Source organism: Rhinoraja longicauda, unplaced genomic scaffold (genome assembly GCF_053455715.1).
Source record: "Rhinoraja longicauda isolate Sanriku21f unplaced genomic scaffold, sRhiLon1.1 Scf000206, whole genome shotgun sequence".
In the NCBI taxonomy this organism is placed as follows: Eukaryota; Metazoa; Chordata; class Chondrichthyes; order Rajiformes; family Arhynchobatidae; genus Rhinoraja; species Rhinoraja longicauda.
Window position 1 is genome coordinate 517 of NW_027601424.1, and position 14484 is coordinate 15000.

Below are 14484 nucleotides of genomic sequence, written 5' to 3' on the forward strand. Positions count from 1 at the left end.
CAACTGCACGGAGGCAGAGAGGAAAGCTCTTCAGCGGGTAGTCCATAGAGTTCAGAGGACCATCAGAACACAGCTACCAGCCTTGGAGGGCATCTACAACACACGATGCCTCAGAAAAGCCACCAGCATCTACAAAGACTCTTCACACCCCTGCAACAGACTGTTTAAACTCCTTCCATCGGGCAGACGATACAAGGCCTTCTACGCCCGCACCTCCAGACTCAGGAACAGCTTCATCCCCAGGGCCATAGCTGCTATGAACCGGTCCTGCTGAGCCGGATGGTCACAACGCACAGTGATCCGGCACAGATCTACTTGCACTTTATTCTGTTTTAAAACTGTTACAATTTGTTTCATTGGGTGGTTTAAATTAATACTGACTAGCTAATTAAATTATTGCATCGTATGGGAGGCGCATTCCCAATCTCATTGTACCCCTGTACAATGACAATAAAGATATACTGTATTGTATTATTGTATTGTGTACAAAATCACGAGAATAGATAGGATGAATGCAGTCTTTTACCCAGAAGAAGGGAATCAAGAACCAGAGGACACAGGTGACATTGGAATAGTACGTCAGGTCTGGTCGAGAGGAAGGATCTGGAGGGTTTTCGGTACATTGTCGAGTGAATGCACAGTCTTTCATAAAGAGTAGGGAAATCAAGAACTGGAGGAGATTGGTTTCATGTTAGAAGGAAAAGATTTAATCGGAACCTCATGGGCAACTTTTCACATGGGATGGTGGGTACAGGGAACAAGCTGCCAGACGTAGTTGGGGCCGTTGCTATAACAATGTTCGAACCAAATAGGCATGGGGGCAGTATTCAATGCAGGGTGAGGCAGGCGAGAGGCTGGAAGTGGTTTGGAAGGTGATGAAAGACAGTTGAGTGGGCAGAATAGGCTGGAGCACGGTCGGCAACAAAGACAGCCTGTTGGATGAATTGCATTTATTTTCATGCAAGAGGTCTGATTTGGTAAGGTAGCGAAACTCAGTGTGGATTGGTACCTGTGAATAGGATGCTGTAGGGATCACAGAAATCTGGCTAAGAAAGGCACAGGATTGGCAGCTTAATGTACAAGAGTACAGGTGCTATCGGAGACATAGAGGTGGGGCTAAAAGACCTGGGGATGTTGCTGTATCGATTGCACAGCAGTCATCTGAGATGACATTACCGGTCGTTGTTCGTCCAGTGAGGTTATCTGGGTGGAGCTGAAAAATAAAAAAGGGGATGATCATTTTAATGGAGTTTATTAAATGCCCCCAAATATTCAACGGGAATTAGAAAAGCAAATATGCCAGGAGATTGCAGGAATCTGCAAACTAATAATGTTGACATTTTAATATTGATGATTTTAACATTGACTGGGTGTCAAGTAAAGAGTGTCAAGGGCTGAGACAGGGTTCAATAAAGTTTACTTAGACATGTCGAGGCCCCTTTTCAGTGGAGGGCAAAGCTTGATCTACTGTTAGGAAATTGGGAAGAGAAAGTGACTGAAGTGTTCATGGATGAACCTTTTGGTACGAGCTACCACTGTTCTATTAGCTTTAAGATATTTATAGATAAAGACAGGGCAGGCCTACGAGTTAACATTCTGAATTGCAAGGCCACCTTTGGTGGTATCAGTGAGGACCTTGCTAAAATTCATTGGTTTGATTTTTTTTTTGATTTAGAGATACAGCGCGGAAACAGGTCCTTCGGCCCACCGAGTCCGCGCCGCCCAGCGATCCCCGCACATTAACACTATCCTACACACACTAGGGACAATTTTTACATTTACCCAGTCAATTAACCTACATACCTGTACGTCTTTGGAGTGTGGGAGGAAACCCACGCAGGTAACGGAGAGAACGTACAAACTCCGTACAGACGGCGCCCGTAGTCAGGATGGAACTTGAGTCTCCGGCGCTCCATTCGCTGTAAGGCAGCAACTCAACCGCTGCACCACCGTGCTCTGTGGTGTCAGGGTGAACCGGGATGTAGCTGCAGACTCACGTCAGTGCGGGAATCACTGATCCCGAGGGTGGAGGAGGGCTGACCATCTGAAACATGTTCAATCTTCAATCTCACAGCCTTCCAGCCGTCACTTGTCACACCATGGCCCTGCTCATTCTATATATTCTTAATTGCCTTCCTCCCCAACTAACTACGACCCTCCGCCCCTCACTCTTACGCTCTTCCCCACATCGCACTGCCCCACTTGCCTGCTCCCCCAACCCCACACTCCCTCCCCTACTGCACACTCCTCCCGAACCCCATACTCTGTTCTCCCCCACCCCACATCCCCCCCACATTCCCTCCCCCTCCCCACCCCACCCCACCCCACACTCCCTCCCCAGCCCACACTCCCTCCCCCTCCCCACCCCACCCCACAATCCCTCCCCAGCCCACACTCCCTCCTCCCCCCACCACGCACTCCTCCCGAACTCCTTACTATGTCCTCCTCCCACCCCACACTCCTCCCCAACCCCAAACTCCTTCCCACACCCCACCCCACACTCGCTCCTCCCTCCGTCCCACACTTCCTCCTGCGCCGACCACTTCCTCCTCCCCCAAACACACAGTCCTCCCCAGCCCACAATCTCTCCTGCCCCACCCCCACCCCCACTGCCTCCACTCCAACCCCCAAAGCTAGATTTCCCCACCTCACACCATCCTCACCGCACTCAGACCCCACCCACCCATTCCCAACCACCTCCTCCCACCACTCCAGACCCCCTCCTGCACCCGCTCCAGACCCACTTCCCCCCAATCTAGACCCCCACCCCCACTCCAGACACCCACACCTAATCCAGACCCACTGCCCGACAATCCTCTCCTTCCCCAACGATCCTTGCCTCCAGACCCCTACTCGCTCCACTCCAGACCTACCTCCTCCCCCAATACCAGGGCCCATCCTCAACCCACTCCAGACCCCCTCCTCACTGGCCGAAGAACCTGCTCCAACAATCCCTCCATTGATACCTGAGCTTGCATCTGGTTCTGGGACGGTGGACAAATCCTCCAGGGTTCGGGTATTGTTTCCTGGGGCTCCTCAGTTGGTACGGAGGCTGGATCTGTAATAAAGTATGGACAGACAGTGAGTGTAGTGGGGAAATAATCCAGCAGCTCTGTGGGATGGTAGGAGACCGAAGTGCACGGCAACACCAGCCTCTGGTGAACCCAGTTGTCCAGCCCTCTCCTGCACCATGTATCCTGACACCTCCCCTTGCATTTACTCTCCCCCACTCCAGCCCCTCAATCCTAACTCCTTACTAATCCCACTTTACACTCCTCCCAACACCACACTCTCTCCTCCCCCTCCCCACGCTCTGACCTCCCTTATCCTGCTCTCCCTCCTCCCACACTCCCTCCTCCCCAAACCCCCCCACCCCACTCTCCCTCGTCCCCAACCTGCTCTCCATCCAGCCTCACACGTCGCTCCCTCCCCCCCCACCCCATCCACCAACCCTGTTGCACACTCGCTCCTCACCCCCAGCCCACCCCTCCTCCCAAACCCCACCCTCCCTCCCTCCACCCAACATTATAGCCTCTGCCAACCTTAGACTCTATCCTCCCCCTTCTCCAGACCTCCCCCACCCCCAACTCCAGACTCTTCCTCCCCTTCTCCAAACCCCATCTTCCCCTACACCAGATTCCACCCCCCACCCCCCCCCACAGGTGTAGGTGTAGGCTGTTCGGCCCTTCGAGCCAGCACTGCCAATCAACATGATCATCCAAAATTAGTAACCTGCTTTCTCTCCATATACCTTGATTCCTTTAGCCTTAACAGCTAAATCTAACTCTCTTGAAAATATCAAGTGAATTGGCCTCCACTGCCTTCTGTGGCAGATAATTCTACAGATTCACAACTCTCTGGGTAAAAAAGATTTTCCTTCTCTCAGTCCTAAATGGCCTACCCTCATTCTTAAACTGTGACACCTGCTTCTGGAAACCCCAACATTGGGAACATTTTTCCTGCATCTAGCCTGTCCAATCCTTTAAGAATTTTATATGTTTCTACAAGATGCCCTCTCAGCCTTCTAAATTCCATTGAATATAAGCTTAGTCGATCCAATCTTTCATCATATGTTAGTCCCGCCATCACAGGAATTAACCTGTTGAACCTACACTGCACTCCCTCAATAGTAAGAATGTCCTTCCTCAAATTAGGAGACCAAAACTGCACACAATATTCCAGGGCCCGGTACAACTGCAGTGGGACCTCCTTGCTCCTAAACCCAAATCCTCTCATTATGAAGGCCACTATGCCATTTGCTTTCTTCACTGCCTGCTGTACCTGCATGCTTACTTTCAGTGACTGGTGTACAAGAACATCCAGGTCTAGTCCCCCCTCCTTTCCTAATCTGACAACATTCAGATAATAATGTGCCTTCTTGTTCTTGTTACCAAAGTGGATAACCTCACATTTATCCACATTATACTGCATCTGCCCACTCACCCAACCTATATAATTCAACCCAGCAGCCTCATAGCATCCTCCTCACAGCTCACACTGTCACCCAGCTTTGTGTCATTCACAAACTTGGAGATGTTACATTTAATTCCTTTGTCTAAATCGTTAATATATACTAGACCAAGTTGGGCCCAAACCTCTCCTGCGTTGGTGCAGCACCCCCTCCTCCCCCCTCCTCTATCCCCCTCCCATTCCCCCCTCCTCCGACTCCCTCCCTCCTCCCCCTCCATCCCCTCCCCCTCCCTCCCTCCCCCAACTCCACCCCCCTTATCCTCCCTCCTCCCCAATCCTCCCTCCTCCCCCTCCCTCTTCACTCCCTCCCTCCCTAGTAGATTGAAACTTTAAAATATGAATAACTATAAAAATATAACACCGATTTCAATGAAACTTCTTCCATTAGTACTGAAGGGACGACGGTGAGTAAGGTGGGCCTACAATTGTTGCTCTATAGTGTACCGTTTTGGCTGTAGCTCAGGAACAAACAAACGAGAGTTGTAGTATATAGATTGTAAATAACTGGGATCCCAGCACTGAGACTTGCGACACCCCATGAGTCACTGCCTGCCATTCTGAAAATGACCCGTTAATTCCTACTCTCTGTTTCCTGTCTACCAACCAGTTCTCTTTCTAAGTCAATACCCTTCCCCCAATACCATGTGCTCTAATTTTGTGCACAAATGCAACGATCTGCCAGAGGTAGTTGAGGCATGGATTATTGCACGTTCAAGAAACAATTAGACAGATATATGGCTAAGATAGGTTGGGAGGGATATGGGACACACATTGGCAGATGGAACTCATGTAGGTGGGATATGTTGGTTGCTGTGGTCAGGATCGGTCGAATGGCCGTTTCCACTCTAAACCTCTGACTCTGGGCCATTTCTAAGAGTACATTGAAAAGCCACTTGGAGTTGGTGTTCGAAGTAACTGGCAACTTATTTAAACTGGTACACACCAGGAGACCAGACAAAACTGACCTGAGCGCGACTTTGGTACAGCTTTTATATTCTCCGCAAACAAGATTACACTGAAACCTGATTAACAGTTAAATTAGGTCTTGATTACAGAATGAAGGTGACAGAAAGACTTAATTAGGTGACAAACTACGTTGATTACATGTTGGAGGTGACAGAAATACTTAATTAGATCATTGGAAATTATAAGGTTATAGTCTATTTAATCCCAGAATTGACATAATGGGGAAGGATGATAGGAAAAATGGTCAACAGAGGAATTTAGGAAGGAAATAAATAGCTATTTAAATGTTTTTAGCTTTCACAGCACAGCTTAGTTATAATAGCGAAAACTAATACACTCTGCTCAAAAGCAGGCTTGCTTATCTATGGGGCGGTGGGGGTAGTTGTCCGCAGTTCTGTTTAGGTTCTTATCTGTTGCACATTTCAGATTACAGCTGCTCTGTCACTGAACCCAGCTATTAATAGTCTTTTTTTAATCATCTGACCCCATCAATTCTGCATACAGGGATAATTACATTTTTGGTACAAATGGAGAGAGTGGCACACTAAATTACAGGAAACATAAGTTATAGATCACTTTAGGGACAGACAAAGATGAAGGGTTCGAGACGCATTGATTAATGATGACTTATTTCAAATCCTCAAGCAACAATCACAGTAGGTGCTGTGCATTTTTGGGTTCTCTCAGAGTGTTTCCCAGTGCGACTTGTTCGATTGACTCACCACTAATCTACGAGTTGTTTTATTTCGTTTTTCTGTCTTTCTGAGTAAAGCCAGATATAGGATACAGCACAAAAAAACCACAAAGTTCCCTCCGACAATAACAAACTAGGATTACAGGATAAAATGATTATCCACAAATCCAATTTAGTTGAGAATAGATCCAATTTTCTGTTACAACGATGGGTGTAAGCTGTAACATCTATCTATATACTAAAACTCTTGTTTGCTTGTTCCTGAACTACAGCCAAAACGGTACACGAGAGCACGACAATTTTAGGCCCACCTAACTCACCGTCATCCCTTTGGTGCTAATGGAAGAAGTTTCATTGAAATTGGTGTTATATTTTTAAACTTATTTACATTTTAGAGTTTAAATCTATCTCCTAGGGAGAGAGGGGGGAGAAAGGGAGGTGGGAGAAAGGGAGGATAAGGGAGTGAGGGGGATGGAGTGGGGGGGAGGAGGGAGGGTGGGGAGGAGGGGGAGGAGGGAGATGAGGAGAGAGTGGGGGAGGAGAGGGTGTTAGCAGACGGAGTAGTCGTATTATTAACACTGCCAGTGGGCTGTGTATTGGAAATGTAATGGACAGTGCGGGCTAGAGAGGATGTAGCCCCAGAATAAATCCCAGCCACATTAGTACTGGGTCAGTATGTGACACTGAGCTGTGTATATGGGCACTGGAAAAGAGAGGAAATTGCAGAGAATTTTATCTGATTTATCATCCACTCCAGGAGCATCCCACATGGCAGCATTGAGCTGTGTGGTGGATTCACAGTGAACAGAGAGGGCTGCAAAAAGAAACTGGCAGGATCATTCCTGTTGTACTAAAACATGTCGCATCAGATATTGGTGTCTGTGCTCCGGTCCCAGAAAAGGCAGACTGTAAACACGACATTGGCAGCTGAAGCACAACTATGGCCTGCAAACAGGCTCTTTGGCCCAACTACCGTTTGCCTCTGCCTGACCATAATTATCCCTCTAATCCTTTCCGATCCATGAACCTGTTCAAAAGGCATTTAAATGTCATAATTGTCCCTGCCTTTCCCACTTCTGGCAATTCATTCCACACATCCAACACCCTCAGTGTGAAAAAAATCTGTCTTTCAGGTCCTATTTAAATCTTTCCCTGCTCACATTATGACATAGAATAGCACATCACAGAATCATCCACAAGGTCTATGTCGAATGCAGCACGATAACATTAATCATATCTCTTTGCATATGATATTATAGAGGTGAAAAAATCATCAGGGCAATAAGAAGGGTAAACGTGCATGGTCTTTTCCCAAGTGTTGGGGAATCAAGAACCAGACGACATAGGTTTAAGGTAAGAGGGGAACAAAATTAACAGGAACCTGGGAGCAATTTTTTCACTCAGAGGATGGTGGGTAAATGGAACATGCTGCCAGTGGATGTAGTTGAAGCAGGACTATAACGGTATTAAAAAGAGGTACATGGAAAGGTTTAGAAGGAAATGGGCCAAGCCCGGGCAAATGGGAATACCTTAGCCGACATGAATGAATTGGGCCAATGGGTTTTTTCCCTGCTGCATGACTACACATGGTCTATATCCCTCCATTCCTTGCAGCTCCATGAGCTTATCTGAAAGCCTCTCCGATGCCACTATTCTATCTGCTTGCTCACCACCCATGGCAGGATGTTCCAGGCACCCATCACCCTGTGTAAAAAAAACTAGACCTACACATCTCCTTTAAACTTTGTCTCTCTCACCTTAAAGCTATTCCCTCTAGTGTTTGTCAATTTCACATTGGGAAAGAAGGTCTAACTGACTAGTCTCTCTATACCTCTCGTAACTTTATATACTTCTATCAGCTATCCTCTCCTTGTAAGTAATGTTGTACTTCGTGGTCCGGTACCTGTTGTACCTTTAGTGACTCTGGACGGACCACAAGTAAAAGGTTACATTGCTGGAGCTCAACTCCAGGCTGTTTATTCCGTGGCCACCTGCATCCAGAGTGTCCGCCTAATCACACCCATCACTTATATACACAGCCATACAAAGTAGTTCTTGGATACACAAAGTAGTCCCAGCAATATCACAACATCCCCCTTGTCTTATATATTACAACATCCCCCTTGTCTTATATAAAATTGTTTTCTTTACCATTCGAGGGCTAAAATATATTTAACAAACAAAACCAAAACACCATTGCTATTTGCAAACAAAACCAATAACACAACTAAACACAATTGCTTTTTTCGCCATCATGGTGGTCACTCCTCTGCGGAATTTCACTCATCGCCGGGTGGTCACTCATCTACGGGTGGTCACTCATCTCCGGGTGGTCACTCATCTCCGGGTGGTCACTCATCTCCGGGTGGTCACTCATCTCCGGGTGGTCACTCACTCCGTGTGGTCACTCCACAGATATATACATTTATACAAAAGCATCAAATATAATACATTAAGCTTTCAGTACACAGATCACTACACAGGTCATTAAACACAAAATATTCATTTTGTTCCATATCTTCCCCTCAAGAAGACGTGCTGTGTAGATCAAATGCAGTGTAGGCTCTAGATGCTCCACCACCATGATTTGCCTGCCACTGCTGGCCTCCCACTGCTGGGCTGGCACTGCTGGGCTCCCACTGCTGGGCTCCCACTGCTGGGTTCCCACTGCTGGGCTGGCACTGCTGGACTCCCACTGCTGGGTTGGCACTGCTGGGCTCCCACTGCTGGGCTCCCACTGCTGGGTTGGCACTGCTGGGCTCCCACTGCTGGGTTGGCACTGCTGGGCTCTCACTGCTGGGCTGGCACTGCTGGGCTCCCACTGCTGGGCTCCCACTGCTGGAATCGCGGTGCGATCGCGCCTCCGCTACAGTGCGCACTGGCCCCGCCCACAGGTGCTCCCCGGCAGCTGCCGTTCAACTTTTCGAACGCGCTGCCGCTGGCCCCGCCCACAGGTGCTCCCGGCCCCGCCCACAGGTGCTCCAGCCCCCGCCCACAGGTGCTCCCGGCAGCTGCCGCGCAATTCCAACGCGCTGCCGCTGCCTCGGGCCCAGGGCCGTCTCGACTCTACAGTCGACGCGCCTGGGTAAGTATTTAGTGCCTCGGCCTTACCGGCCGCCGCACCTCCGCGGGTGGTCGGTCCCTCCGGTCGCCGACCCCCTCCGGTCGCCGCACACCTCCGTGGGTGTCGGTCTCCTCCGGGGCTCTCCCGGTCGCCGCACACCTCCGTGGGTGTCGGTCTCCTCCGGGGCTCTCCCGGTCGCCGCACACCTCCGTGGGTGTCGGTCTCCTCCGGGGCTCTCCCGGTCGCCGCACACCTCCGTGGGTGTCGGTCTCCTCCGGGGCTCTCCCGGTCGCCGCACACCTCCGCGGGTGTCGGTCTTCCCCGGTCACCGCACACCTCTGTGGGTGTCGGGTCTCCCGGTCTCCTCCGGTCACCGCACATCTCCGTGTGTGTCGGGTCTCTCGGTCTTCCCCGGTCACCGCACATCTCCGTGTGTGTCGGGTCTCCCGGTCTTCCCCGGTCACCGCACATCTCCGTGTGTGTCGGGTCTCTCCCCCACGAAGCAGTCGCAGGCTTCTAATCTCGGGCCTACACAAGTGCTGGGGCGCGACGTGGGCCTACACGCACCGCCCTCAGCAGCTTGCAGCGTCACGTCGGCAACTGGCGCCAACTACTGAGCAGGTAACTATACCAACTCACACTGGCCCTGTCGGGATGCACTCCAAACGTCCCTTACCGAGCTGGAAACTTTTCTTTTGTTTTGTTTCCCTTCAGGGCTTTTTTTTCTTTTTTTCTTCTTTTTTTTCTTCTTTTTAATGTTTTCAGCTCGGGCATGCTTCATTCCCTCCCTAGGCGAAACACCAAGCCGCTGCCACCATGTTGTACTTCGTGGTCCGGTACTTGTTGTACCTTTGTTGTGACTCTGGAAGGACCACGAGTACACATGTTTAAAAGGTTACTTTGCTGGAGCTCAACTCCAGGCTGTTTATTCCGTGGCCACCTGCATCCAGAGTGTCCGCCTAATCACACCCATCACTTATATACACAGCCATACAAAGTAGTTCTTGGATACACAAAGTAGTCCCAGCAATATCACAACAAGTAATAGCCCATAATCCAGGCAGCCATTAAACCCATTGCCTCCAGCTTTAGTCAGCCAAGAGGCCTCCAACCTCTGCCTTGGTAAAATGAATGCAACCATCAATCTCATCTATGCTCCTCGTGATTTAATGAAACCTCTGCAAGGTCACCCCTCGGCCTCCTTCACTCCAAAAAAGAAACAGCCCCCACGCACCCAGGCTCTCCTCACATCTTGAGCATTTCTGTCCCGGCAACTTCCTTCTGCAGCCTCTCTAGCTCAATCACAGACTTCCAATACCATGGTGACCAGAAATGCACATGATACTCGAGGTATAGTCTCACCAATGTTCTATCCAGATGTAATGTGATGTCCTAACTCTTGACTCAATGTCCTGTCCAATGAAGGCAACGACGCCATATGCCGTCTTCACCACTTTGTCTACCCAAAGTATCATATTCAAGAGATCCCCCCAGGTTCCCTGAAAGTGGTGCAAAGCTGCAAAGAGCGCAGAGAGGATTTATGAGAATGTTGCCAGGATTTGAGGCCATGAGCTACAAGGGCAGGTTGGCAACATTTTCACAGTGATATTTGGAATGAGCTGCCAGAGGAGATACTTGAGGTAGGTACGATAACATGTAAAACACATTTGGAAAGGTATATAGACAAGGAACGTTTAGAGTTAGTTACACTGTAAGTGACAGGGCCCACGAGAGTTAATAACACTAAATGACAGGGTCAAGGAGTGGTGTAAGTAACACTGTAAATGACAGGGCCTAGGAGTGTAACACTGTAAATGACAGGGCCCAGGAAAATAACACTGTAAATGACAGGGCTCAGGAGTGTAACACTGTAAATGACAGGGCCCAGGAATGTAAGTAACACTGTAAATAACATGGTCCAGGAGAGTTACACTGTAAATGACAGGACACAGGAGAGTAACACTATAAATGACAGGGCCCAGGAGTGTAAACTGTAAATAACATGGCTCAGGTGTAAACTAGGTTTAGTGGGATAGGGCTAAACTCAGGCAGATGGGACTCATGTAGATGGGGCATGTTGGTCGGTGTGGACATGTTGGGCCAAAAGGCTTGTTTCCACACTGTATGACTCTATGACTCTCCCAGTCCGGGCTCCCTCTCTCACATCAGCTTTGCTTCCAACCGTTGCTGATTGTTCCTGTGATTTTTCCTCAGCTGTTTTCTCTGCCTCAGACATGGAGAGTCCATTGTTCTCAGTCAGTGAGCTTCCTAAATACTAAGAAGCATCATTGGACAGAGGGTTCTAACTATTGAATCTTAAATGGACAGAGGAAGAACATCTACTGGACACATCCATACAACACCACGGGCAATGCAATGCATCTTCTATAATTTTAATGGACAATTATAATCGAACTGCCCACCACAGAATCCTCCAATCCAACCAACACCACCAATTCCATGCTTAAAAATGACACCAGCTCCTCCCACCCTTCTTCATCTAATCCCAGCACACTGAGCTTCTGTTGCAGTCCCCATTTAGTTACCCAACCTGCCTTTGAATACTTGCACACACAAGAACCGTGCCAGTGGATATGCAATGTACATAGAGCATTGGATAGGAAACTTCCACAGGACAATCGCTGTGCCAGACATTGGTCACTGCGTTCGGGATCAGTAATGGGCTAACGGCACACAGGGCCTGGGCAGCTGAAGACAAAGACATTAATTGTGAACCTGGTAAATTTGTGGATAACAGGTCAGAATTAGAGTGGCTGAGAGAAACAACCACTGAAGGTAATGGTGGGGCATATGTGCTGGGAAGGGGCAAGGCCATGGAAGGCATTTAAAACCAGGTTATGAATTTTATGACCAGGATCAGCAGTAACGGGTGAATGAGATTGGTGCAATAGGGAAATGATGATAGGTAAAATTCTGCCTTTGCTTTCAAACTAATAAACTTTCCATTTCTCTCCCCTTTCACTGCCCCCGAACACTGCAACTCAAACACCTCCTTCTCATGCCCATCCATTCATTAGTTTGTCTCTCTCACTCTGTGTCTCTCCAACTATTGTCTCTTTCATGCCTTCTCCCCTCACCTTCTCCATTGGACAATCCCTCTCTCGTTCCACATTTCCAACCTTTGCTCAGTTTGCCACTGTGACATTTGGCCAGTTACCTGGGATCCTGAAGTGCAAGATGCCTTGTTCTCATTGAACTGCCATTATAAATATGATAACAGAACAGGGTAGAATTGAACAGTGGAGCATTTCCATTGGAACTGCAATGTCCAGATATGTGAGAGTGAATTATTAAGATACTGCACGGAAACAGGCCACCCAGTCCAATAATTCAAAGATGGACACAAAAAGCCTGAGTAACTCAGGGGACAGACAGCATCTCTGCAGAGAAGGAATGGGTGACGTTTCGGGTCTCGACCCAATCCTTTTCCCCAGAGATGCTGCCTGTCCCAATGATTTGCTCCAGCTTTTTGTGTATATCTTCCGTTTAAACCAGCATCTACAGTTCCTTCCTGCACAGTCCAATATTTCAAACTGCATTGAAAACTCTCTTTGCCTCCCTCTCCCCCCACTCCACTAACTCTCCCTTTGTCATTTGTGGCTTAATTTGCATCTGAGGCCTTTCACAAAATGTTACCTGTGCCTGATATGAAAAGTACTTTATTTTCCGTCCAGGTGTTTCTTGTTACAAACAGGATTGTGGGAATCGATGCAAATTAATCTGCAGAGTTTCCATTGGAAATGTTATGATGGCAGATTTCAATTTGGTATACAGAAGCCCTCCACTCAAACTCCTATGAAAACTGCCTCTATCTGTCCGTTCCTCCTTCTATTCCCACCACTCTGCCACTCTCCTTTTCCATAAATTCTCCTGTTTCCTTATTGCTCAATTTGCATCTGAGCCCATTCATCAATGGTTACCTGATTCCTTGGTGTGAAAAGTCCCTTGTTCTCAGTCAATATATTTCCTGTTAAAAACAGGGATGATAGAGCAGGGCAGAGTTAACTCATTAGTAATGTAGTGGTTGCCAAAACAAGGGTGTTTCGTGTGGAAGTTACTGCAGAGGAACAGGCCATTCGGCCCAACGACATTGACTTGTTTTATACTGCACACCAACATCCTACAATGTGGAAGCACTGTGCACTCAGCTGTGTCGTGGGACTGCAGTGAACAGAGGGGACTGGACAAGGAACATCCACACAATTGTGAGAGAGAGGTAAAAAAAAAAAGGGATAATTGATTTAGACTAGGGACCCTGAGAAATAGCTGACCCGACCGTGCTCGGCTAGAAAAAAAAAGGGACCCTGAGAAATAGCTGACCCGACCGTGCTCGGCTAGAAAAAAACCCGCAAGAACAAATGGTGACAGTCCAAGGACAAGTGTTAGAAGATAATCAGAGAACTAGGAGGAAGGGCAAAATAATCAGAGAACTAGGGGAGAGGAAGGGCATGAACTACTCTGTACTGCGCTTGCCTAATGAGATAAATGAATATTACAAAGACGCCCAGCATGACAAGATGTCTCATTTAAATGTGCATGCGATGTATGATGTGGGAGGCAACAGGGGCGGTGACGGTAGATTGTGCACCTCAGTGCTCCGATTGGAAGGAGCCCGAAGGGGAGGACTTAAAGGTGTGACAATTGTAAATTGAAGTGAATAAAAAGAAGGGATTTTCCCGACCTCGGTGTGTCTCGAAAGGGGAGGCACCCAACTTTGCAGACTTGCAAATAAACTATTCTTGTTTCTCTAGATTGTCTCGAGCATCGTGATTGTGAGCACACACATTTGCATCTCACAAGCTTGGGGGCTCGTCCGGGATCGCCAATCCGGCCGGCTGACGGGAGTATACGGAAGAAGGGACGGTGCACCCCGCTGAGTTCAGCGGTCTCAGACTCCTTGCTTGCCATCAGCGGTTTGAGCGAGTGATACCTGGACCAGAGACTCGAGAAACAAGTGGGAGTAGCAGGAAATCGCGAGGAGCTAAATCGAGTGATTCTTGTGCACAGGACCCGGGTAAGAAAACTGACTATTAAGTACTACTCGGGCAATTACAGCTAAGATCGGAGGGGAATTCCGATCGGGAGGATAAAAGATCGGAGGGGAATTCCAATCGGGAGGATAAAAGATCGGAGGGGAATTCCGATCGGGAGGATGGGCAGTGAAAACGGAAAGCCCAAAAGGGAGGGGAAGGGCGGTAAGCCCAACCCCCGCATTCCGCCTGATAGTCCGTTGGGGCGAATGCTGGGCCATTGGGGGCAGGGAAAAACC

At 48.6% G+C, this 14484-nt stretch overlaps 1 protein-coding gene across 3 annotated transcripts in view; it reads right to left on the reverse strand.

Moving 5' to 3' along the window:
* Positions 1 to 1015: 1015 nt before the first annotated feature.
* LOC144590559 (uncharacterized) overlaps positions 1016 to 14484 on the reverse strand; it is a 38426-nt gene continuing 24957 nt past the window's right edge. For 2 of the 3 annotated variants that reach the window (XR_013546438.1, XR_013546439.1), the window contains 3 exons: positions 2967 to 3058; positions 1804 to 2044; positions 1016 to 1213 (listed from right to left, as the gene is read on the reverse strand). Coding sequence is in view for 1 of the 3 variants with exons in the window: in XM_078395085.1 (XP_078251211.1) it covers positions 8997 to 9665 (669 nt within the window). In the remaining 2 variants the exon portion in view is untranslated. Of the gene's footprint in view, positions 1214 to 1803; positions 2045 to 2966; positions 3059 to 8081; positions 10057 to 14484 lie in introns of those variants that run through there. The other variant, XM_078395085.1, reaches the window with a different exon arrangement.